The sequence below is a fragment of the Pongo abelii genome, chromosome 8, assembly GCF_028885655.2.
Source record: "Pongo abelii isolate AG06213 chromosome 8, NHGRI_mPonAbe1-v2.0_pri, whole genome shotgun sequence".
Lineage (NCBI taxonomy): Eukaryota > Metazoa > Chordata > Mammalia > Primates > Hominidae > Pongo > Pongo abelii.
Genome location: NC_071993.2, coordinates 8,141,685 through 8,165,305, shown reverse-complemented (window position 1 = coordinate 8,165,305; position 23,621 = coordinate 8,141,685). Strand labels below are relative to the sequence as shown.

The 23,621-nt window shown below is 48.8% G+C and overlaps 1 protein-coding gene across 7 annotated transcripts; it reads right to left on the bottom strand.

Moving 5' to 3' along the window:
• Positions 1–642: 642 nt before the first annotated feature.
• GATA3 (GATA binding protein 3) lies at positions 643–22,208 on the bottom strand. 7 transcript variants are annotated; one of them, XM_063727486.1, is made up of 6 exons: positions 22,025–22,208; positions 19,889–20,498; positions 16,959–17,495; positions 11,637–11,782; positions 6,251–6,376; positions 643–2,111 (listed from the first exon to the last, which is right to left on the bottom strand). In XM_063727486.1, the coding sequence occupies exons 2-6, from the start codon at positions 20,127–20,129 to the stop codon at positions 1,827–1,829; spliced, it is 1,335 nt and encodes a 444-aa protein (XP_063583556.1). In that variant the 5' UTR covers positions 20,130–20,498; positions 22,025–22,208; the 3' UTR covers positions 643–1,826. The 7 variants fall into 7 exon arrangements, with proteins under 7 accessions (XP_063583556.1, XP_063583557.1, XP_063583558.1 ...); XM_063727487.1 differs by having other exon boundaries at positions 11,637–11,779; positions 22,025–22,188; XM_063727488.1 differs by having other exon boundaries at positions 643–2,103; positions 22,025–22,162.
• Between the last annotated feature and the right edge of the window lie 1,413 nt (positions 22,209–23,621).

The window sequence follows — 23,621 nt, the reverse complement described above, 5'->3', positions numbered from 1 at the left end:
AGAGCTCCATTTGCATCTCAGTAATGCTCTACACCTTTATTTCAACATTTAGCTTTAGGTTTAAAATATTTGCTAAGATAGTGCAGAGGCGATTAACAGAGATTTCATTTAAATGTGTGCTGTAGTTACACACTTTGTCCACAGGAAAAGAAAACTACACAGCAGAAGTTACAAAATGGTTATTTTGCGTTTCGAAAACATTCCAATAATCCCTTCACTGTGGTGTTATTCATTCAACAGTAGAAAAGCAAAACATAAATGAACACAAGAGCAGCCGGCTCGTTTCCATCTCAAAGAGAACCTCGAGGAACGCATCAGCTGCAGTTCACGCCTGGGAATCTCGGCGTGGAAATCTTCCCAGTCCTCCTTCAATGCCAGGAGGAGAGCAGGAAGACACACTGCCGCTCACTAGGGGTCCCCAGATGTCACCCCCGGCCCCAGGATAAATTCCTCCAGGCCGCATGTATAACTCCAAATACTCCCAGTTCCCCCTAAAATAGACGTTGACTCTCTGGGGTTAGCATCGGTTCCTAGTGAATAACTTAACATGTCTGGTTGTTGTTTCTTTTAACTCCTTTCTCTGAAATTAGCTAGAGCTACCAGATTCTAGAAGAGCTCGGCCACCACGTGCATACGATGTCATTTTGTAGTTTTAAAATATTTTCACTTTATTATTATGCTTATAATATTATTCCAACAGACTGTATTAAAGGCAGTGATCACTAACACAGAGCACGACAGGGCGAAGAGGCAGCCGGGCCGCTTGCAGGACATGGCCTGTCGGGCTGGGGTCGCTGACATGCACGCTGGTAGCTCATACACTGCTACCCTCAGCACAGGCTGCAGGAACAGGGACAAGACAGATGCTGCCAGACTCTTAGAAGCTATTTAATAAATATCATCCAAAAACAAAATGGAAAAGAAACAAGAAACCCTCCGAGCACAACCACCTTAGGCCAACTGAATGTAATCTAGTTTATTCAACCAAAAATTGAGAGAGAAGGAAAATATTGAAACAAACAAACGAAAGAAAGCAGTTCTTAAGACTAGCAGTAAATAAATTTATACAACAATTCGGTCTGTATAATATGATGAAATAAATCTACATCTTTTCTTATTTTGGTGCTTTGAATTATACATACAAACAACAATTACAGGGACTTGTTCACAAAGCATGTAGGCCTACAAAAATGCTCTCTGAAACCCTCAATGGCAGCTGGTGAACAGTAACACTGATTGCCCAGAACTGGTATTTCCTTTGCAGAGGCCAACAGCTTTGAACGAATGATTCGCCTACAACTTTTTTCTTTTTTTTTCTTTTCTCTTTTTTCTTTTTTTTTTTTTTTCTTTTAATGCATCAAACAACTGTGGCCAGTGAAAGGAAACAAAACTGGCAGTTTGTCCATTTGAATATCAGACCTAGTTTCTTCTTAATTTCCACACTCTATTTCTCCCATATTCCTTAAACTTCTTGGCATCCTTCATGCCTTACAGCTACCCAGATGCAATAAAGTCATTGTACAGTATTTCTTACAATATAACTTATATGTAATGTTCAGCATTTTTTTTTTCACAGCACTAGAGACCCTGTTAAATAGGGGATATGAGTCAGAATGGCTTATTCACAGATGGGGTCCAGATTCAGTGGTTGGAACACAGACACCACAGTGAGCTCCTTTGCAAAGTGGCAAACATAATTTTGCTTTCTGCCTTCAAAAACATATATCCATCGCGTTTAGGCTTCATGATACTGCTCCTGCAAAAATGCAAGTCGAAAGGGACTGCAGGGACTCTCGCTGGGGGCCCTGTGAGCATCGAGCAGGGCTCTAACCCATGGCGGTGACCATGCTGGAGGGGTGGTGCGGTGCAAAGGACAGGCTGGATGGCGGGTGCATCGGCGTGGGCGTGGTCAGCATGTGGCTGGAGTGGCTGAAGGGCGAGATGTGGCTCAGGGAGGACATGTGTCTGGAGAGGGCGGCCGGGTTAAACGAGCTGTTCTTGGGGAAGTCCTCCAGTGAGTCATGCACTTTTTTGCACTTTTTGGATTTGCTAGACATTTTTCGGTTTCTGGTCTGGATGCCTTCCTTCTTCATAGTCAGGGGTCTGTTGATCTAAACAAAGATCAATTTTTTTTTTTTTTTTTACTTTTTTGCTGCCTCTGAAATGCACAGGCTCTCGCACACCAAGAAGGGTTCCACCAGCCACCCCGGATCAAGGATCTGTTTCCATTTCAGCCGGCCCCTTTCTCCCTCCCACTTTCTCCTGTGTCCTTCCCAGGGACTGAAGAACTAAAACACACACAGTTACCAGATTAAAGCCCCATCTAGTACGATTGTATTTCTCTGGTAACAAAAATAGAATTCACTTGTCTTATTTCTTTAGAACTTCCTTAGACTATTTCATAAGAATCAAGGTAGTGAAGAACCTTCAGGAGGGAAATGCCATTTTGTCTACTCTGACAAATCTGCTTCAGAACTTGAAAAGCGCTCCCCAGGTCATCAGCCTCTAGGTGGTTAAGGCTGTCTGCCTTGAAGAAATGAGGACTGTACTGCTCTACTGAGTCACTTGCGGTTGCCTCTCTTCTACCTGGCCTTTAAGAGGTGCCATACAATCTTCCCCTAGAATTTATATATAGCCATGTTGTATTTTATGAAACCATGCCTTTCTTAAAGGTGATCTTTTTTTTTTTTTTTTTTTTTTTTTTTGTTGAGACTAAGTCTTGCTCTGTCGCCCAGGCTGGAGTGCAGTGGTGCGATCTCGGCTCACTGCAACCTCTGCCTCCCGGGTTCAAGCAATTCTCCTGCCTCAGCCTCCTGAGTAGCTGGGACTAGAGGCACCCGCCACCACACCTGGCTAATTTTTGTATTTTTAGTAGAGACGGGGTTTCACCATATTGGGCAGGCTGGTCTCGAACTCCTGACATTGTGATCTGCCTGCCTCGGCCTCCCAAAGTGCTAGAATTACAGGCATGAGCCACCGCACCTGGCCCAAAAGTGATCTCTTGCCTGTGTCACTCCAACAGCAGCTGCAATGGTTGCAAGTGCTATTTCCACCTAGCTCTGACTCTCCCCTTCTAACCAGACAAACAGCCAACCAACCAATCAACAAGTATTTAATAACCACCTATGGGGTGCAAAGCACAAAAGGGCACTCATCTTGAAAAGGAAAGACCAAGAATGTGCTTGAGTAAAGAGACTGAGACCAGACCCTACTCTCAAGATCAAGAGACTTCAGTCTCGGAGACATCTACAATTTCTCTCTTCTTGATAAACCTCATTTGCCTTTTAAAAACACATTTGCTTTGGGGGCCCAGAATCAAGAAAGGAAACTTTACAAAGTAAACAGAAGCTACTCCCCACAGGGAGGCAGAAGCAGATTAACCCCAATAGCAGACATCTGCCCGGAAGAGCAAACTCCACATCTGGCCATGTTCCCAGGGGACGGTGGCAAACAGACTCAAGGAGTGAATGTCAGTGTCCTGGCCATTCCTGACTTCCCAGGCTGAAAGCATCACCTTCCGCCACAGTTCTCAAGGGTGGAGAACCCTTGGCTCTGGGTTTTACCTGTCTGTTCCCAAAGCCAGAAAATCACAGCTAAGAAAGGAAGAATTCGAATGGCCAACCTGCTGAGAGCAGCCAACACCCAGCTTCCCAAAGCTGAGCTGGAAGAGGTCACCAGGAGAAGGAAACAAAGCCCCACACTGGAGCTGAGACTTTATTTCCCCCGAGCCCAGGAAGGCAACGTGACCGATGGCAGGAGAGCCCAGAAAGGTCACTGCCAGAGGAACATCTCCAGGTTCTTTCTTCAAAGTTATCATCAAGATAAAGGTGCAGCCTACAGAGATGACAGGAATCTACTCCCACATCAAATCTTCACCAAGATAATGTCCAGATACACAGCTCTGGATGCCGATATCTAGCTATACATAGCCAGGTATCTAAATATAATATCTAGTTACACCAGTAGCCACACAACCCCAGATAACCAGTCACAACACCACTGAGAGATGCTGATACCGAGGTAGGCAGTTATCTCAACACCTAGATAAGAAGAAAGAGCTTATGGCATCCATGTAGAGATGTCTGGAAGGGCAGAGCAAAATGCAACGTGATGACAATGTTAATAGATTATTATCTCTCATTGTTCAATACACATCAATCGCCTCCTTTTACAAATTCCTGGTAAACCAGAGAAGACAGAAAAACCACTCTTGAGGATGAGGGAGTTTCTGTCTCCCACTCACCGGAGCCCAACCATGAATACCAAGCTTATTAAGATTGAGCAGTTAGAAGTGAGCCATGGAGAGGATTCCTCAGCTTTACTTTGATTAGAGAAATTCATATTCTTCAGAAACATATGTATATATGATCAAACACAAGTGAGATCATATCTCATCCCGGCTAACTATTCAAAAAAACATACAGCTAGTTAATCTCCTGTAATTCCTATACTTCCACGGATATAGGGATGAAATATACATACACACACAATTTTTACAATTTCGTTGTACTCTAAAAAAAGACAGCATTCCCTTTCCCCTGGTTCTCGTCTTAGTTCTGACACTGCCAACCTCCCAGGAAAGCCTCCTGACTCTGAAATGGGCCCTGACTTTTATGCTTTCTCAGCCACGTTACCTTGTGCAAGCGACTTGCTTTTCTGAGTCATAATTCCTTCAAGTAAAACTGAAATAAAAACAATTTCTGCCCTGTCTACATCATGGGACTATCTCAGGCTCAAATGTAATCAAGTAACGTGAAAGTTCTTTGAAATCCATAAATTACAGCCCAAAAATAACTTCAGAGGCAGTGCTGATGACTGGATAGCTAATAAACCCTAATGCTAATAACCTAATAGCTTATAAGCCCAAGTCTTCCAGATTTTAGTCACGAATCTCTATCTCTACTGCAGTCAGCAAGCAAATTCCCTGAAGGGAAAACAGAACTTGGATTTAATTGCTGATAAATGTATATAGACCACAGTCCCAGGACCTAAGGGAGAATAAGGGATCGTAGTAAGACTCTAGTTTCATTCACTGCACCAGGACCACAGCGAGAGAGATGGCACAGGCAGGGAAATGAGCATACAGGGCTCCTCGGAATCACAGCAACTTGTTCCCAAGAAGTGAAAAAGAAGCAGGGTGCTGGGGTCACCCTGAGAAGTTCTCTATGACTCAAAAAATCCAACCAGAAAAGCTTCCTCCCCAATTCCCAGGTATTCCTGAGTAAGATGAGTTCATTGCCAGAACTGCCGCAAGCAAAAGTCCCTGTCTCCTCCCTGTTCAGCCCCAGACTTTGCCAAAGACAGGTTGGTCAAGAGAATTTAGGAGAATCAGAAAGAGCTAAAAAGGAAGGAGAGAGAGAGCAAGACAGAGAGAGACCAAAATGACCATATTTGTCTTTAGAATTAATGTAAACTCGAAGCCTCACTAGGGTCATGGCCTGTGAGCCAGAATGGTTTCAGGAAAAAAAAACTGAAAAAAAAATTTGTGAGATTAAGATATATTACAAAATGAGAGGACTCCAAATGGAAAGATCAGAAATGACACAGCTAAACTCAGGTGACTGGCAATTACCATTCTGCTAACATGATATAAAAGGAGAAAATGACGGTTTCTTTACCCTGGTATGATAACTTCCCCCAGGCCAGCCACCTTCCTCAGGAGCTAGCTCTCTGCACGTGAAAGTTGGTTCGGACAAAGACATCAGATGAAATCTCTCAGACATTTTTTTCCGTGTCTTTATACAGAGGATTCATTTCAAATTTATAGCACAGATTTAGCCAAGACTTTTTACCTCTCAGTAACCAAATGGGTCCTCTTAGTTTCCAGACCCTCTGCCACACGTTACAATTCTATTTACCTTTCTCTTTCATTCTCTCTTTCTGCAGAGTTTAAAATGTAAGTAAAAAACAAAATAGGACCGGTGGCTTTTTTTGTTTTCCAAAAGGAAGATTTTTTTTTTTCCTTATAAACCAGACAGGCCCACTCAGCACATCGGATTGCTGCATGGTATGTGGAGTGTCCGATGCATACCAAGGGGGTCGTGTGGCTGCCAGGCTGTGAGCCCCCTCGGCCTCAACACGGCTATGCTAGACAAAGTAGTTTTCCAAGCTAGGTCCTACTGCATCAATTATTTGGAGCCTGTCATCTGCCCCCATGGTGGGCGATTCACTTGGAGAGGATGGTGGTGACGCTGTTTGCTGGTCACCATCAGGAAGTGAGCCCTGTTCTTGCTGGTCCCAGTCCACTTACATTGTGAAGCTTGTAGTAGAGCCCACAGGCATTGCAGACAGGGTCCCCATTGGCATTCCTCCTCCAGAGTGTGGTTGTGGTGGTCTGACAGTTCGCACAGGACGTCCCTGCTCTCCTGGCTGCAGACTGAGAGTGGGGAGAGAGGAGAGGGTAAAATCAAAACAAGTGTTAAATGTATTGTCATCACTATGAAGACAGGCTTGAAAAAAAAAAAAAAGGAAGGAAGAAATTATCATTGAAATCAAAACTAGCAAGTGGCCCACATGAAAGTAATATAGATCCCCAAAAGCTGCCTCAAGAAGAAAAATGTCGCCACTCCACTGGAGCATGTCAGGATTGCAGTAACGTGGTCAGAATTTCACCTGCCGCTTCCCAGTAGGAGCAGGAAGCCGGGGCCTCCTCCCTGGCAGTCTCAGCCTCCTACCCTCATCCCACAAAGTACACCAGAGGGTTAATTTTTATGGGTGCAATTTTGAATTAGCCAGCCTCATTTTGGAACTGGGCTTTCCGTTGCCTTTTTCACCAAGTCCAGGGCCACTCTTGGTTTTCAAACACAACTCCCAAGAATATCCATCCTCAAACAGGCACCGGCCATCAGGATGCACTCACAGCAAAGGAGACACAAAACCAAGCACCAAAAACACTCTGGATCCCAAATAAAGAAATGCTGAGTTATACAGAGAACAGTGTGCCAACACAACAGCAAATTCTGCAAAGAATGTCTGTGCAAGTGTGTGGCACGCACACATGGGTGACACACCTGAGGAAGCGCCTAGTAGGACATCCTAGGTCGACAAGACCTCCTAAATTTATACAGCCTGCACTTTCTTTTTTTCTTGTTTTGAGATGGAGTCTCGCTCTGTCACCCAGGCTGGAGTGCAGTGGTGCGATCTCAGCTCACTGCAACCTCCGCCTCATGGGTTGAAGCAATTCTCCTGCCTCACACTCCCGAGTAGCTGGGATTTATAGGCACCTGCCACCACGCCCGGCTAATTTTTCTATTTTTAGTAGAGACAGGGTTTTACTATGTTGGCCAGGCTGGTCTTGAACTCCTGACCTCAAGTGATCCACCTGCCTCGGCCTCCCAAAGTGCTGGGATTACAGGCGTGAGCCACCGCAGCCTGTGCTTTCAAGCTTGGTCACTTCCCATTCACAAGACAGCCACCCTCACTCTCTTTAGCTGGCTGTCACCTAAATTTGATTCACCAATCAAACAAACTCAAAAGACCAAGGAATGTTGCCACTCATCAGGAACCCTGGATCCCTCGGCTCCTCCGATACCAGTTCACCTTCATGAAATCAGGCATTTCCTATTTGCTATTCATGGAGTAGCATAGTTGCAGGTCAAAGGTCAGCCTCAACTTGAATTTTGATTCCTTGGTTGTGTTACTGCCCTCATTTCCTTTAAAAGAGAGATTTTTCTTTCACTTTTTGACATATTTAAATTGATCAGGTGACTATTCTCTGTTCACGCTTTTAAAAATTAAAACTGAAAAAACCATTGGAAGAAAATGGAGTTGGGTCACTTCTAATATAAACCTCTCTCTCCTCCTCATCTTCCATCACAAAAAGAAAATTTTAACTGCAAAATTATCCCCGTTCCTGGATCAAAAATATTATCAAAGGAAAGGGAAGAGAAGAAAGAGTTTAGCCTCTGTCTGTGATGAAGAAAATTCTGGTATGGTTATAAGAACACAGAACAAGAACTATAGGGATCCTGGTACAGTTCTGTTTTTTGTTTTTTGTTTTGTTATGTTTTGTTTTGTTTTTGAGATGGAGTCTCGCTCTGTCACCCAGGCTGGAGTTCAGTGGCACGATCTTGGCTCACTGCAAGCTCCACCTCCCGGGTTCACACCATTCTCCTGCCTCAGCCTCCCGAGTAGCTGGGACTACAGGCGCGCGCCACTGCGCCTGGCTAATTTTTTTGTATTTTTAGTAGAGACGGGGCTTCACCTGTGTTAGCCAGGATGGTCTCCATCTCCTGACCTCGTGATCCACCCGCCTTGGCCTCCCAAAGTGCTGGGATTACAGGAGTGAGCCACCGCACCCAGCCTGGGATCCTGGTACAGTTTTATATCAATATTTTATCAAGCAAAAAGTTGAAGCCAACACCCAAAGCCACCAGATATGGAGAACCCAGTGACAATTTTGAATTAACCTGAGTGACCCTTTTTCTTTCAAAGTTGCTAAATTGTTTAACAAATATGCTCCTGTGGGATGTAAATAACAGAGTATATTATGACCTTTTTAAGCAAATTATTTCTTTTCTGTATTCTAAGGAACTGGAAACTAAAAACTGCCCTGACCTATCATAAGGGAGAAGATGGGAGTCTTTTGCTGTCCATCTTGAACGTAATTCACATTGTCCATGAGTGCTGATCTAACCCCATATGTCTCTGCCCGACTGCCTTTATGAAACGTGGTAATTTAATGCTTAAACAACTGTTTCATTTGTGTACTTTTTGGGAGAAAGTACTACATAAAACCAGTGCTTAATGATTTTGACAATTAAATTATATGTGATTATTATCTTCCTATAGTGTTTTTTTTTTTAGAAGAGCTACTCAGATATAGCAGATTAATATCACTCAGGCACTGGGTTTCCCAGCCCAGCAATTCTGAATGTATACAGTACAAGCATATAATGCCAACTGGTAAAGTCAGAGCTCCAGATGACAAGGTGCAGCGTGTAATCTTTTGCAGTCTATTGACAGCAACCTAAATAAAAGCAAAGGAAGATGCTTCCAGCACTACAAACTTTATGGGAACTTAGGGTCTCTCAAAGCCACACTGTTTGGGTCACTAGCAGGAGGTGCAGTATTATTAAGGCAAGCAGCTCAGCCTCTCACTAGTGGTGAGATGTATGAAAATCCTGGCAATGCCAGGGGGAAAAGAATCTATGAGTCTTCCCTTCAGTCATCTCTCCTATTTCCTGCATTAGTTTATTCAGAGTTAAATATGCATCTCACAGAAGAGCTAGCTATATATGGGCTGGGTGGTCTTCAGTGAATCTGCAAATGTATCAAACAAAAATAGCAAGCTGGAACTGGAATAAAGGGTCAGGGAGTACAGGAAAGAAGAAAACAAAGGGTTCCAGGTGTTCAGAAGTCAAATACATCTCAGGGCTAAAAAAAAAAAGAAAGAAAGAAAAAGAAATCTGAATGTGTCCTGTGTTGCATCTCCCTGTAGCTTATGAATTCTATAGAACTAAAAACATCAAACCACCCAAGACAGATGATTAAGAAAGAAAAGACAGATGAAAATGTGACAGTCATTGAACTCTAAAATTCAAAGCAATTATTACTCAGAGTTCTAGAGATTTCCTATGAAAGGTGAGTGGAGACAAAATTGCATAAAATGGAATTACGATCCTCCTCTGCAATCTGACCAGACAGAGGAAGAAGACCCAAGAAAATGTCAAGTAAACTTTTGCTCACCAATCAGCCCATGCCTTCAGACTTTTAATCCCTCTTTTTCCTTCTTTACTTTTATTAGAAAAAAAAAAAACTATAATGGTACCAAGACACATTTTAACAAGAAGGTTTTTGTTTGTTGTTTTTTTCCTCTCTCTCTCTTTTTTTTTTTTTTTTACTAAGGCCAGGTTTTTGAGTGATTCAAAACATTCTTTTGTGGTGTGATCATATTCATTCTGCACTAACACCTCTAGCCTTTTTTTTTTTTTTTTTCAAACACTTCTTGTTCTGATACGTTCAAACATCTTGGTGTTTAGGTTGGGGAAGCTGAGTTGTTGTTTATGAGTTATCTCCAGTGCTCAGATATCCGGCAGCTTTTTCCTAGGAAGTCAGCTTTGCACATGAGAGAAAGGAAAAAAAAAAAAAACCAAACTGCAGGAGGAGAGGTGGGGGAAGTTTGAGAAAGTTGGAGAAGGGGGCAAAGATCAGAAAGAATAAAGCCTCGATATCCAGGATTGTCAAAGATTAAAGTCACGTGGACATTTCCATCCCTAGAAAGTTTTCCTTCTTTGGCCGGGAGCAGTGGCTCATGCCTGTAATCCCAGCACTCTGGGAGGCCAAGGTGGGTGGATCACCTGAGGTCAGGAGTTTGAGACCAGCCTGGCCAACAAGGCGAAACCCTGTCTCTACTGAAAATACAAAAATTTGCCAGGTGTGGGGGCAGGTGTCCCTAGTCCCAGCTATTCAGGAGGCTGAGACAGGAGGATTGCTTGAACCCGGGAGGTGGAGGTTGCAGTGAGCCGAGATCATGCCACTGCACTCCAGCCTGGGTGACAGAGTGAGACTCTGTCTCAAAAAAAAAAAAAAAGAAAGTTTTTCCTTCTTCAAAATAGGATGTGAAAGGTGTTGAGTTGCACTACATTCTGATGGGGAGGGCAAATAATTCTTTAAAAAGAATACAGAGGTGTTCTTTTTCCTTCCTTAGAAATTGATGGATGCTAATTTATCCATTAATCTGCATGGGGAAATTCCCCTCCTCCCATCTCGACTTGGTGAATGTCAGCACCACATAAAGCATTTTGATCTCTTAGCTGTGGCTAGAGTTGTTATTTGTCTGTCACATACATTCACTATTCAAACTTCCAAAGAGGAGCTTGCAAATGAATGTCCCCTATGAGTCTTCCTTATAAATGCTTGACAGAGCCAGGTTTTCTCAAGGATCCCTCATGCTTAAAAAGTTTTTTAAAAGAATAATGAGAGAGGAGAGAAAAAACTGTCACCCTACTGGTAGTAGTTTAAAGAGAAAATAAGACCAAATGCCAGGTATGAGAGGACTCACACGACATTTCCCATAGGAATTGCCTGTGGAAAGTTCTCAAATGCTGAGACCAAGAAAGGAGGAAAGTGGCATTAGGCTCACTGGTTGCTGGTGAAGCCTCTGAAATTCATTTAATCAGCTCCAACCATTTTGAAGCATTAGCATAACAAATCCATCCACTGCATTGAGTCTGTGATCCTTCCTGGGAAGCCACACGCCACAACTTCAGGAACCCATTCTGGATGGTTTCTGGAACATTCCATCCTCATACTAAATGTCTCTATCTGTGAAACAGTGCTCATCAGTGCACTTAAACCAGCTGCTCTGGTCCAGTTCATACCATTGTTCTATTGGGGAATACACTGCAGATTTGATAACCAAGAATTCAGTGTCCTTAAAATGTTCACAAGCGACTTAAGAAACATGGATGGGGAAAAAGAGGGGAAAAGAGCTGTTCTGTGTATCAAATTTGAAAAAAAAGAAAAAAAAGGAAAAAGAAAGAAAGAAAAAGGAAAGAAAAAAAAACTGTCCCAAGCCAGCTGACATGATTGGAGGCTATCCTGTCAATTTCCTGCAGAAAGCTGTCCTTCTGGAAGAGAGGAAATGAGAAACCCAGAATGGTCAGCGTGGAATCCATCCCTTCCCGAGAACTTACCAGCCTTCGCTTGGGCTTAATGAGGGGCCGGTTCTGTCCGTTCATTTTGTGGTAGAGCCCGCAGGCGTTGCACAAGTAGTGTCCCGTGCCATCTCGCCGCCACAGTGGGGTCGAGGTTGCCCCGCAGTTCACACACTCCCTGCCTTCTGGAAACAAAAGCACGAATAAGCCACTTAGGGAAGGAAAACATGCAGGAAAGCTGACAGCATTTGGAACTGGGGGAGAAAAGTAAAATGGAGAACTTTTTTCCTTCTCCCTCCTCTTTTGGGGAGCGTGTCCACCTCCACCTCTTTCCAAGATGCTCCAAAGTTGAGCTGGGGAATGCTGTCCTGGCATGACCATTCCCCCGACACACATGGAGGCGCCCGCAGAAGGGGCAGATGCATCGTTGCAACAGAACCCTGTTCTTGGCTTGCCCGACTTGATGGAGAAGATCGGGCAGGACCAAGAAGGAATGCAGATTCCAGCTACAAATACTTCCCTGAGAAAATCCTGAGCCCTGGATGGTGGCAAAAGGCAAACATTCCATTCATTTCCCTCAAAGGAAAAAAAGGAAGACAAAGGTGACCCATTATCATCATGGGTCTGTCTATAGAGATTGATTAAATAATGAAGATTAGGATGGGGGAAAGGAAGGATTCATCAATGGCTAGATAGGTGAACAGATAATAAATAGATGCATAAGTTGATCAATTGGCTGATTGATTTCACTAGCTAGGGTTTTAGATTTTACTTCCAATCAAACTGTAAATGTCCCTGGCTGGAAAGGAAGTGATTAGGACCCAGCAGGGGTTTCCATAGCTTTCCAGCTGCTGTTACAGAGACTGAAGTTAAAGTATGACCCCAGCCAGGGGGTGTAAGGGGGAAATGCAAACTTTAGGCAGGGAACCTGGAAGAGGGGGAGGGAGGGAAAAAGGAAAAGGGAAGGTTTGGGAGGACAGAGTGAAGCCGATCAGAGGAAGATCAGAAGAAGAGGCAAGTTAACAAAGCGGGGTGGCTGCTCATTAACCAAGGCCTGCCTACAGTTTCTCTTTTCCCAAAAACACAAACAAACAAAATAAACGAAAAACCGGCCAGGCCGGTAGGAAGTTTGAGCAGCATTCACTCCCTCAGCCCAGGCTGGAAAGCGACCCAGACCCACCCAGAAAGCTCCTTGGAAGAATCCCTTAAATTACCATTTCAAGACATGGGGGAGTTGGTTAACTGATTTCAACTTCTGCAAGAGGAAGAGAAAGATGCTTTCTAGGAGAATCTCCTTGGTTTTGGGGGACCCAGGGACACACAGGTCTCTAGTGCCCAGTTCTCTGGGTGCCCAGAGAAAGCCAGGACTCCCCTTCCTTGCAGGAACAGGAGGCTCAACTCAAGTTGGTCTCCCAGAGAGCGGAGGCCCAGAGGAGGACCCCGGAAGGTAGGTAGGGAAGAAAAATGAGCTCTGAAGACTGTTTTGTTTTAAGAGAGTAATTAATGACCTCCAACCTGCCTGGACCACTGGGGTGGAAGAAGAGAACCCAGTAGGGTGCTTGAGAATTTTGATTCCCCTAAAAGGAGGAAAAACCTGCCTTGGCAGATATGGGACCTATGGGGCGTTTGGAAAGCCTCAGATCAAGTAGGAGGAAACTAGGGGGGTTCACACTTGGGGGCCTGTGATCCTCTCCAGGGATAAGTTCTTCAGGAAAGTTAAAGACTTTTGCAAATGGAAGAGGGTCTTGCACCCTTTTCCATGAAAGTCAGGGATGGTGCCCGCTAGTTTTTGTCTACTTTGTTTTTTCCAAAAAAAAAAAAAAAAAAAATGAGGATGTAAGAGAGGTTTTTTTTTGCTCCACATTCCAAATGGTTCTTAGCCTAGGGTCCCCAGACAGCCTTCGCTGTGCCCCAGAACTCCTGAGATTAAACACAAACACGCTGCAGTGCGTGCCAAAGGCGCCTTCCTAAGTACCCAACGGCTCTTCTCAGTTCTTGAAAAAGGCTCAGGCCTGAATCACACCCAGACACCTTTCAGTTGGGGTCAAAAGCCTGAGGGATGTGGCAGACTTGATGTGGGGGAGGCTGGGAGGAAAGAGTGAAGGGTGAGTGGGTGAGTAACCGGCTGAAGCCCAAGCCAGGAGGCCGCAGGCCTGCCTTTTTGTGTCCCCGGTGGCTGCTGGGTCAGCCCCTTCTGGGGCAACACTGGCCCTGTCCCAGCTAGGACTGCAGGCCCACTCCCCACCCTGCCCAGACAGGGGACCCCCTCGGGCTCCTCCCCTACTTGGGCACTGGACAGAGGGCAGTGTGAGGAGAGGCCACTCTGGTTGGAGGCGGGGAATCTGGTTGCCACCCGGCTCCTGGGCACCCTGGCACTGGGGGACCTCCCAGCCTGACATGATCAGTCTGATTTCCTCTCATTTGCAGGGTGGTGGGGAGGGTGATAGCTTCCTTTTCAGAAACACCTTGAAAGCTAGCAACGGTTACCTCTTCAACAAGGTTCTGCACACTAGGGTAATTTTCTGTCTTGATTCACTCGGCAAGTTTGCCATTGCCTCCTATGAGCTTTTCTTCTTCTTTTTTCCTTGCTGCCTCTGGTCTGTGACTTCAGCAAACAGCCAATTTTCCTAATGGAGGCCCTGACTCTCTCCTGCCTTCTTTCCTCGCCTCTCCTCACCCCTGCCTGTTGTGAGCTGCTCAGGCAGACACCTCTCTCTTAGGTGACAAGAACCACAGAGCGGCGAGGCCTCTTGACATTCAACAGCTGCTGGCAAATGCCTCTTGCTCCGCCTTGGCCTGAAACCCTTAAACCAGGCTGTGGGAGGGGGTAGGGAGCAGGGCAGGAGCTCGATCAGAGGACAGTGGAGGGAGATGCCCAACTGGAAAGGTGGCAGGGGAGCTAAGAAGCGGCCCTGGACACAAAGACTCTGTCTTTTGTTTGCAAAAGCTTCGTCCCAGCCCCGAAAGCCCAGGCGTTAAGGCAGCAATAGGTGCCCTAACCACAACTTCAACCGTTTCCAGCGACAACCCCAAAAACTCTTTCTTCTCTGTGTCCTCCTTCAGCAAATGCATTTGCAAAGAAGATGTTAAAGAGGGAAAAAAGAGAGAGAGAGAGAGAGAGAGCGCAACCACTAAAACCAAGAGAATCCCCTCCTCAAGAATTCCCACCACCTCCAACCCCTGCACAAGGAGGGGCTTCTCGAAACTTCCCCTCCACACTCCCAAAAGTCCCAGCTCGCTCGCCGCCCCCGCCAGGTGTGCTGTTCTTGGTTTTCATGACTGTGAGAAAGGAATTAAGAAGGAGGAAGTAAAAAGGCCAAATTGAAATGGCCTCCTCTCCTCCTCGCCAAAAAAACCAAAATCGGTGTATCGGTATTCCTAGCTCTGGCTTAGGGAAACCACGGCCCTCTCTTTCTCCCCTCCATGTTCACAGTCCTACGGAAAGAAATGAGAGGAAAGAAAAGACTAAACTTAACGCAGAAAGTGTGCACAAGAGGGGGAGAAATCAAACACGGAAATGAGGGTAAAGAAACCAGAGTATCTTGGAAAAGTCACTCTGTCCCCTCCCCCCACACAAACCACTACCCCGGCCTCAGATACCACGAGCTCTCCCCAACCTCATAGCCTTGCCAGAAAAGAGAACTTAAAAAAAAAAAGAAAGAAAAAGAAAAGAAATCCCATCACAACCTCAAAATGCACAGGTCTGCTCTCTTTAGATTCGGCGCCCCAGCCTGTGTTTCTGAGTCAAGCTGCACCCCACTTCTTAATACTTCCCTCCACCCCCAAGCCCAGCCCCTCCCAGGCACCGCGGCCACTTTGTGCCTCCAGCTCTCCCGGCCTCTTGCTTTCTTTTTGACTCCACCAGCTAGCCTGCCTCCCTCTCCCTCCTGCCTACTTTCATGTACTGAACATGCAGGTCTGAGTTCTTCTGTCAGCCTAACCGCATCCGGACTCTATTAAAGTTCCTGGCTCGGGATAAACAATGCAACTGTCGCGTGCAGCAGTCTGAAAATAATTGGATTAGCTAAAACATATCAACTAAATAGAGACAGTCCTGCTCAGGCAGTCGGAGTGAATGTCACCCTGGAAAAAAATCCTGAAAACTGATCTCATGGTCACTGGGCTCCCAGAGTACTCCCTCTGAAGTTTTTCAAACCGGAGCTTTGGGAGCTCAGTTTCAAGGCTGCTCATCTCATCCCTAAAAGACAAGTGATTTCCACGATTGCTTTCTATATAGGATCTAGAGAGAGAGACAGCGGAAGCAAGATACCTGGAGCCGATCAGAGAACAGATACCCACTCTGAAATGGACACGCCTAAGGAGACATCAAAATCTTCACCAAACCCTGTCTAAAAATACAGTTAAATCCATATCAGAGAATCCCTAGCTCTCTTTTGACTCAATTACTTTGTTTAGAAATGGAATTGGTGATGGATCGATTTATTTTTAAAGCCAAAGTATTTTGTGTGGGTTTTTTTTTTTTTCATGCAAGTAATGACACCAATTGAATAAAAATGCAGCGTGCTGCTAGGCAGCGTTTGCATTTTGGAAAGGAACAGAGCACAGGAAGCTGAGATACACACCTGGAGCACTTTTCCGTTCCTTTCTACCTCCTCTGGCTGCAGCTCAGCCAAGCAATATGTCCTAATACGGCTTCCCGCCCCTGACTGCACTGAGAGCTCTAGGAGATGCTGCAGGTAACTAACTGGGCCAGGCGACGTTTGATTTTCATTCAACTCTGCTTCCCCAATGCAAAGCCACCGCTTTCTCCCAGTTCAGCTGAGAGCCCCCTTTTCCACGCAGAGAACATGCGTGCAGCTTTGGCCAGGCTCATGCACACACACTTTGTGTCTACATGTCTAATAAAGGACTGTCCTCACTGCGTGGTCCCCTTTGAGCTGAGCGAGAGGAACAGTCAGAATGACAGAGGCCAAAGGGGTCATAGAGGGACCTGTGTTTGTTTAGGCTTGAGGAGGTTTCGTTTTAGCATGAAACACTCAAGATTTATTCCCTCGGCCTTCCATTTGGTCTTGGAAACTGACTAAAGGTTACCAGCCGAATCCAGAAGTCCTGCGACAGGCAGAAGAGGGCATGACTTTGTTTTTGTTTGTCTTTTTTCCTTTCCCAGCTCATTGGGGGGTTTTAAATCAGATCCCACTTCCTCTCTGCTTCCGAGGCCAGGCGCGAGCTAGGGTGGGAGGACATGCAGTGCCTTCCCGGCAGGAAGAATGGGAAGAAATGGCATCTCAGCAGGCTTTGGGACAACCCGGCTCCCCTGAGGGGTCCCTCTGGGTGCGGCCCTGGATTGAGGAAAAGGGGAGGAGGGAGGAGAAAAGGCTCCAGGAGAGAGTTGGCTCCTACCTGTGCTGGACCGGGCCTTGGGCCTGGACTTGCATCCGAAGCCAGTGGGGGAGCCGCCCAGCAGGCTGCTGGGGGGGAAGAGTCCGGAGCTGTACTCGGGCACGTAGGGCGGGTAGGTGGTGATGGGGTGGTGGGCCGACGAGGAGGCCCCACCCAGGGCGGTCATGCTGCCACGAGAGTGGGACGACTCCAGCTTCATGCTGTCGGGCAGCGGCACCTGGTACTTGAGGCACTCTTTCTCGTCCTGCCGGGCCGAGCCGGCCGAGCCCGGGGTGGACAGCGACGGGTCCGGGGAGACGTCCTTCGGCGGGGTGGGCGGGAAGGTGAAGAGGTGCGGGCTGGCGTGGCCCCCCGACAGGGAGGAGGACGAGGCCGGGGGGTAGACGGAGAGGGGCCCCGGGGAGCCGTGGTGGATGGAAGTCTTGGAGAAGGGGCTGAGATTCCAGGGGGAGGCGGTGTGGTGGCTGCCCAGGGCTTTGCCGCCGTCCAGCCAGGGCAGGGATCCATGAAGCAGAGGTGGGCGGCACACCTGGCTCCCTGTGGGGCAACGGGGAAAGGGCAGGAGAGAGAAGGAGGGTGAGCGTGACCCTGGGAGGCCGTCAGGGACACCTGGGGACTCTCTACCTCGCACTGGCCTCCCTTTCAGCAAAAGCCCGAGCTCAGGCCCACTCTCTCATCCCAGCTGTCCCCGGAGTACCCGCCTGGCACACCTAGGGGTCAGGCTGGGCACAGAAACCTTCACCCATCTCTCCCACAGGGATATCCCATCAAATGCAGCAGAATGAAGTGCCTGTGGCTGACACCCGAGAGGTTGCTGCACAGGGGGAGAAGGGCCCCTTTGCTTATTTGGCCTCTCCAGATACACTGCCTAAATCACATTCCCCAAGGTCTCTCTCTAGAACCTGACTTGATTTATGGGTTTCCTTCAATGGCCCTGAGTTCCCTGACTCGGACTTAATCCCAGCCAGCCTGATAAGAGAGCCGGCTGTGGGTGACGAGGCCTGAAGGATGGAGCCCGACCCCACAACTGCTCCACACCAGAAAACGACCCTGGAGTCAGGCCCAGCTCCCAGCACCAAATGCAGGAAGGAGAGGCCTTGGGACAGAAGTCAGGAGACTTTCAGGGTTAGTTCCCGGAAACCTAACTCAGTGCTTGCTCGGAAACGGCCAGGCTGCCCGCAAAACGCCTGAAATGGGATTTGCAGGGACATTTTCATTGCTCGGGCTGTTGGAGAAAGTTCCCAAGGCTGGACCCTGGGATAGCCATTTTCTCTGCTTTTCTCACCCTCCCAAATCCTAAAGGAGAAGGAGATAACGTAAGCCCCATGCACCCTCAATAAAGCTATGATCCCACCAGTGCCATAGGTGAATTTTCACCTGAGCCCCTAAGACACAAAATTCCAGTTGATGTGTCTATTTTAAATGAAAGATGACTCAGACACAGAGTCTGTTTAGCCTTCATTTAAAACACACAATCTTAAGGTAGCTGTAACTCATACACTCTGAGGGGTACATTTAAAAAGCAAGTGCAAATCCACACACTTCTTGATCTTTAAATCCGGTACCTGCCTCAGCATTTGACATTCGATTCAACCATTAAGAACAATACTGAAACTAAAATCTTAAGAGAGAGGAAGGGGAGGGGAGTGGAGAGGGAAAGAGAGTTCTCTGAACACCAAGGGTCAAGATTCATATTATGCAGGAAGTAGTATAGTAAATAATATTAAGTCTGCCTCTACCGCATTTCCACTTAACTGTTGATCTGCACAGAACGTGGGCAAAGAGCGCCCCATCCGCAGAAACGATTGTTTAAAACCTGGCGACAGCAGGGTAGAGGACGCCTGCTGCCGGAGGGGCTATGTCATCGGTGCCAAGGCAGGCTCTGAGTAGGGGGATCAGGGCCGAATTCGGTCTGGCTGGGCTCAGAAAGCCCCATACTTTTTCTGCCCAATGTTTTACCCCTGTTTCTTCTTTAGGAACAAACTTAGAGCTGGAAAGTGTTCGATCTTTTTTCCTCAAACGACACAGGCCTGGTCTTTTTTTACATTTCAGAACTCTCCTAAACTTCTCCAGGTGAAAGGGGGAAAGAGGTGGTACTGGAATTGCCTCTATTTAAACGGGGGTGTATCCTACGTCTTAGGTGGGAGGCTAATGGAGGGCAGTACCCAGAGACAGAGTAAGGCAAGAGTTGCAGGCAAGGAGGCAACTTGAAAGCAAAGACGCAGGAAAATTCTGTGCAGCCGGGAATCTGGGAAATCTCAGATGTCTCAAACTTAAGACAGGGGTCTTCCCCCCCAAACCCCTTCAGCATCAGAACTCCATTCCTGAAGCCAGGAGGTAGGAGACCTGTCTAAAAACCAAAGGCACTAGCTTTGGGAAAAGGTCAAGGAGAAGCGTGTGAATAAATAGGTCTCTGGGGCCTTTCTGAAAATGTGCGAATTGAGGGACGCTGGCAGAGGGCCCCCCCCGCCTAGAAAGAGCTAGCGGGTAACAGGGAACGCCAGGTTTTTTGAAAGAGCCGGGTTCCAGCCGGGCTTGGCCGGCGCCAGCTACCGGGCCCAGAGAGCCTGGACCCGCGGAGGCAGAGCCAGGGCACCCCGCGCCTGGGGACATCCCGAGACACCCCCTCCCCAAAACCTGCAGCCGCGCAGGGATGGAAGGCTGCGGCCTGGCGCCCGCCAGGTGAGCGCCAGGCCCCAGGGCCACCAGCCGGGAGAGGCGCCTGCTGCGACTCTTTCAAAACACACTCTTGCGACGAGCCAGAGGCCTTCCTCGCCCATTTCCGGGCCCCAATTTTTTTGTAAATGAACCAGGAACGGCAGATGGGGGCTTTCGCTTGACCTCTCCCCGCCCTCAGGTCCCTCGCGACCTCCCCGAGCCGGGACGGCTGACGCGGCCTGCGGGAGCCCCCGTACCCCGGGAGCACTCACCGTGGTGGGTCGGAGGGTACCTCTGCACCGTGGCCCTGACCGAGTTTCCGTAGTAGGGCGGGACGTGGTTGCCTTGACCGTCGATGTTAAAAAGCACATCCACCTCCTCCGGCAGCGGGTACTGCGCCGCGTCCATATAGGAGTGGCCGAGGCCCGGGTGGTGCGTGTCCGGGTGCTGCCCGTTGAGCACGGCGGGGTGGTGGTGGCTCACCCAGCGCGGCTGGTCCGCCGTCACCTCCATGGCCTCGGCTGCGCTCGCGCCCTCTCGCCGGGCCCGGAACCCGCGCGCGGGGAGGGAGGGCGGTCCGCCTGGGAGGTCGGGGGGCTCCTGCCGTCGGAGGGTCGGGGGTCGTTGAATGATTTGCTTTCGGTGGGGGGATGGGAAGGCTGGGAAGCAAAGGTGAGCAAAGGAGAAGGTTTTTAAAAAATAATCTTGGAGGGGTCGTTTAGCAAAGAGAAGAAGGGGAAGACAAAAATCCAAAAACTGGGTACGGCAGGATAAAATGGGACCAGGTTGTAAAAAGGGGCGACGACTCTGCAATTCTGCGAGCCAGGCTCCTCTGCACCGGGGTCCTCAGCCGCTCGGAGGCGGAGTCCCTCCTCGGGTCACCTGCAAGGGAGAGAAGGGGAGACCTGCATGAGCCCCTGAGTTGCTGGAGTGGCACCACCTCCCCTCGCGCCGCCCGCCAGCCCAGCGCACCCGAGACCCGCACAGGAACGCGGCGCCACGACCGCGGAGTCCGCAGGTCTCTCGGGGACGTCCCTGCAGCCCGGCTTGCGGGAGCCGGGCCTGGCTGAGCAACTTGGAGGGCAAGTCCCAGGGCTGACTGTTACAACTTGGAGGACAAGTCCCTCCCTCGGGGACACCGGTCCCGGGACCGTCCTCCCAGCCCCTAGAAAACCTCCAAAAGAGGAGAGTTGAGTTTTTAAAATTGATTTAGGTCCTCCCAAGTGGTTGGGGGCAAAAAATCAAACTTAAAAAAAAAAGAAAAGTCACCAGTACCAACCTGGGTATCGAAGAGCAGAGAGGAGGAGGCGGCGGCGGCGTACGACCTGCTCGGTCAGATTGCGTTGCTCGCTCTGTCTCGCTCTCCCTCCGTCTCTCTCTCTTCTTCTCTCTCTCTCTCTCCCTCTCTCAGTATTTTTTTTTTTTTTTTTTTTTTTTTTTACAGGGAATGCATTCTTTCTGAAAGTATCAAGACGGCGCCAGGCAGCTCAGTGTTCGCAGACAGCTGTGGCGCGACGCAACTTAAGGAGGTTCTAGTGTCATCCGCGCCGAGGGGGGAGGAGCCTGGCGCTGGCGAGTAGGGGACAGGATCCCCGGCACAAGGAAACTGCAACCCAAACCCGCTCCAGGACTTCTCCCCCCGCCCCGCGCACCCCCGCCCCTCCTCCCGCCCCTCCACTGACCGGAAAGGGGCGCCGCAGAGGGCGGCCGCGGGCGGAGGGGCGGCTGGCAGGGTGGGCGAGGCCCGCGGGGCTTGGGGGCGGACGGGAGGGAACGCGCGCTCTGGCCCTTTAAATGTGGCCGCGGCTCCTGCCGATTCATTCGGGTCGGGTGGACGATTCCTACCCGGTGCAGCCAGCCTGCCCCATTCATGAAGTTCATTTCAATGGGCAGACTTTTCTTTTTCAGACTTTTAAAAAATAGGTACGCATGGATCATTATTAGGATCCAATGCAGGGTGTTGGGAGAGCGCATCGATGTGGGGAAACGTGCGCGTTATTAAATTGATCAGAAAAACAAAATGTTTCATGTCAAGGTACTTTGAGATTTGCCTCTCGGGCCGACTTCCTAAGAGGGTGAGGCGTCAGGTAAAGGGGAGATGCCTTTGACTGGAGCGTCCGCGTCAATTTTGTTGTCATTGTCACCTCTTTCCCGAGCCTTCTGCGCTCTCAAGCCCCCAGAGTGAACACGCTCCAGCTGTTGCAGCTGCCCTTTCCAGACCTAATATTTGTAATCAATGTGTGCTTTTGACTTGAGTGGCAACAGTGAGGGATGAGAAGGGGGGAGGGGAGGAAAAGACTGGCTCTAACTCATTCCCCGAGTACGCTCAGTGTAGACGGACAGAAAGAACTCGGTCTTCACTCCAGGGACCCAACTTTTCCTTTCGCCCCGCCCGGAGCCCCACTTACTCCGGCTCCCGGCGTTTCTCCCCCAGTCGAGGAAACCAGCCCTCGGTCTGCACCGACCCCAACCCCGGCCTCTGGTCGGGACTCCACGGCGACCTTCCCCGGCTCGCGGGTCTCCAGGCCACGCTCTGCGCAATGGGCACCCCGGGGCGGAGGGCACGCGGCTCGGAGGCGCCCCAGCGAGAGGGGCGGGGCGAGCAGGGGCGGGTCCTGGAGGGGCCAATCAGCGGGCGAGGCTGCGGCCTAGCCGCGATTGGCCCGCCCCGCGGGCTCCAACCTGTACGGCCTGCTCGGTCCTTTGAGCCACTGCATCCCCTAGCGGCGCCCGGGTGGCTGCAGCCGCTGGCCCGAAAATGCTGCTCGGGCGAGCAGGGGTCAGGCGGGAAAAGAAGACTCCAAATCCACTCTCTGCTCGCCCCCAGGGCAATGCTGCGAGGAGAGGGAGTGGGTTCCCCCGCAGGCTATCCCACCGATGGGGCTGAGAGCTTAATTTGGGGTTTTATTTGAATTGGAGACATTGTTCCCTCTTCGCTCCTCTACCCCATAAAATTCCCTACAAATGCAAAAATTCGAGATAGAAGAAGCCGTCCCTGAAAGTAAGTTCTGAAGGATTCCTTTCATGCGGTGAAGGAACAACAACAATATTCAACTTCACCTTGGTGTGTGAGGGTTGTCGTGTTTTAAAACACTATCCCTGTAGAAAGATTAGTGAAATGTATTGGAAGAAGTAGTGGAAACGTGAATCTTCCTAATCTTGCGTTTGGATCTTCTTTGGAGTCCTCACCTTCTTAAATCAGATGTTTGTTTGAAATCAGGGCTGAATTTCCATATATAGGACAGAAAGAAAGAACCCCAATTTTTTTAAAGAAAGCTCCCCCCCCCCCCCCACGTTTCTCCTGAGCCCACTTGGTCTCCTGTTATTAGGCGGCCCAGTTAAGAGGCATCGATTTTCCTTTCGTTCTCTGACCACTCGTCTCTCCTGGGCCAGCCAAGCTGCCCGCATCTTCTCCTGCTCACAGCGCTCCCTAAACCTTTTAATTATTTAGTTGCTGTCTAACATTCACCGGAAACCTCTCCATAAACAAGGAGAAACGAACGCACACGCATTTTTGCTAAGAAGCCCGGGATTAAGATTAAGGATAGAAGCTGAAAGAAAAATTGAAAAATGCTTCTCCGCGCGTCAATCGAGGGGTGGATGCGCCACGCAGCGTGAGCCCAGCTCACAGCCACGCGTAAGACCAAGAGCTGCCCTGGGTCCTGCGCGCGGAGACCTCAGAGCCGAAGAGAGAAGTCCCCGCGACAGAAACGCTGCGGATGCCAGGTCTTGAAAATGCTAACTTCTGAGGCTAAGAATTATTTCAAAGACAAAAAGAAAAGACTGGTGAGGAGGCCTTCCGGTGCAAGGGCGCCCATCCGCTAATTTTGGGTGGGGAAGTGGGGATTATTCGTTTAAATTCAATCGCCAGCACCAAGTCGGACTGGCCGGGGATGGAGAAGGGCAACCCCCACCTTTAGAAAAATAAAAGATCTCGAAGCCCCTTCTTGGTCTGGGTGGTTTGAGGCTGGCAGAGAGGGGTGGGGGGCCTGGGGCTGGATGCCC

Excerpts from the sequence above, each read along its gene's own strand:
- GATA3 (XM_063727486.1), bottom strand. The coding sequence starts at position 20,129 with ATGGAGGTGACGGCGGACCAGCCGCGCTGGGTGAGCCACCACCACCCC. Across the intron at positions 17,496-19,888 it reads GTACCCTCCGACCCACCACG|GGAGCCAGGTGTGCCGCCCA; the intron begins GTGAGTGCTCCC and ends GTTGCCCCACAG. Across the intron at positions 6,377-11,636 it reads TTAAGCCCAAGCGAAGGCTG|TCTGCAGCCAGGAGAGCAGG; the intron begins GTAAGTTCTCGG and ends CCCCACTCTCAG.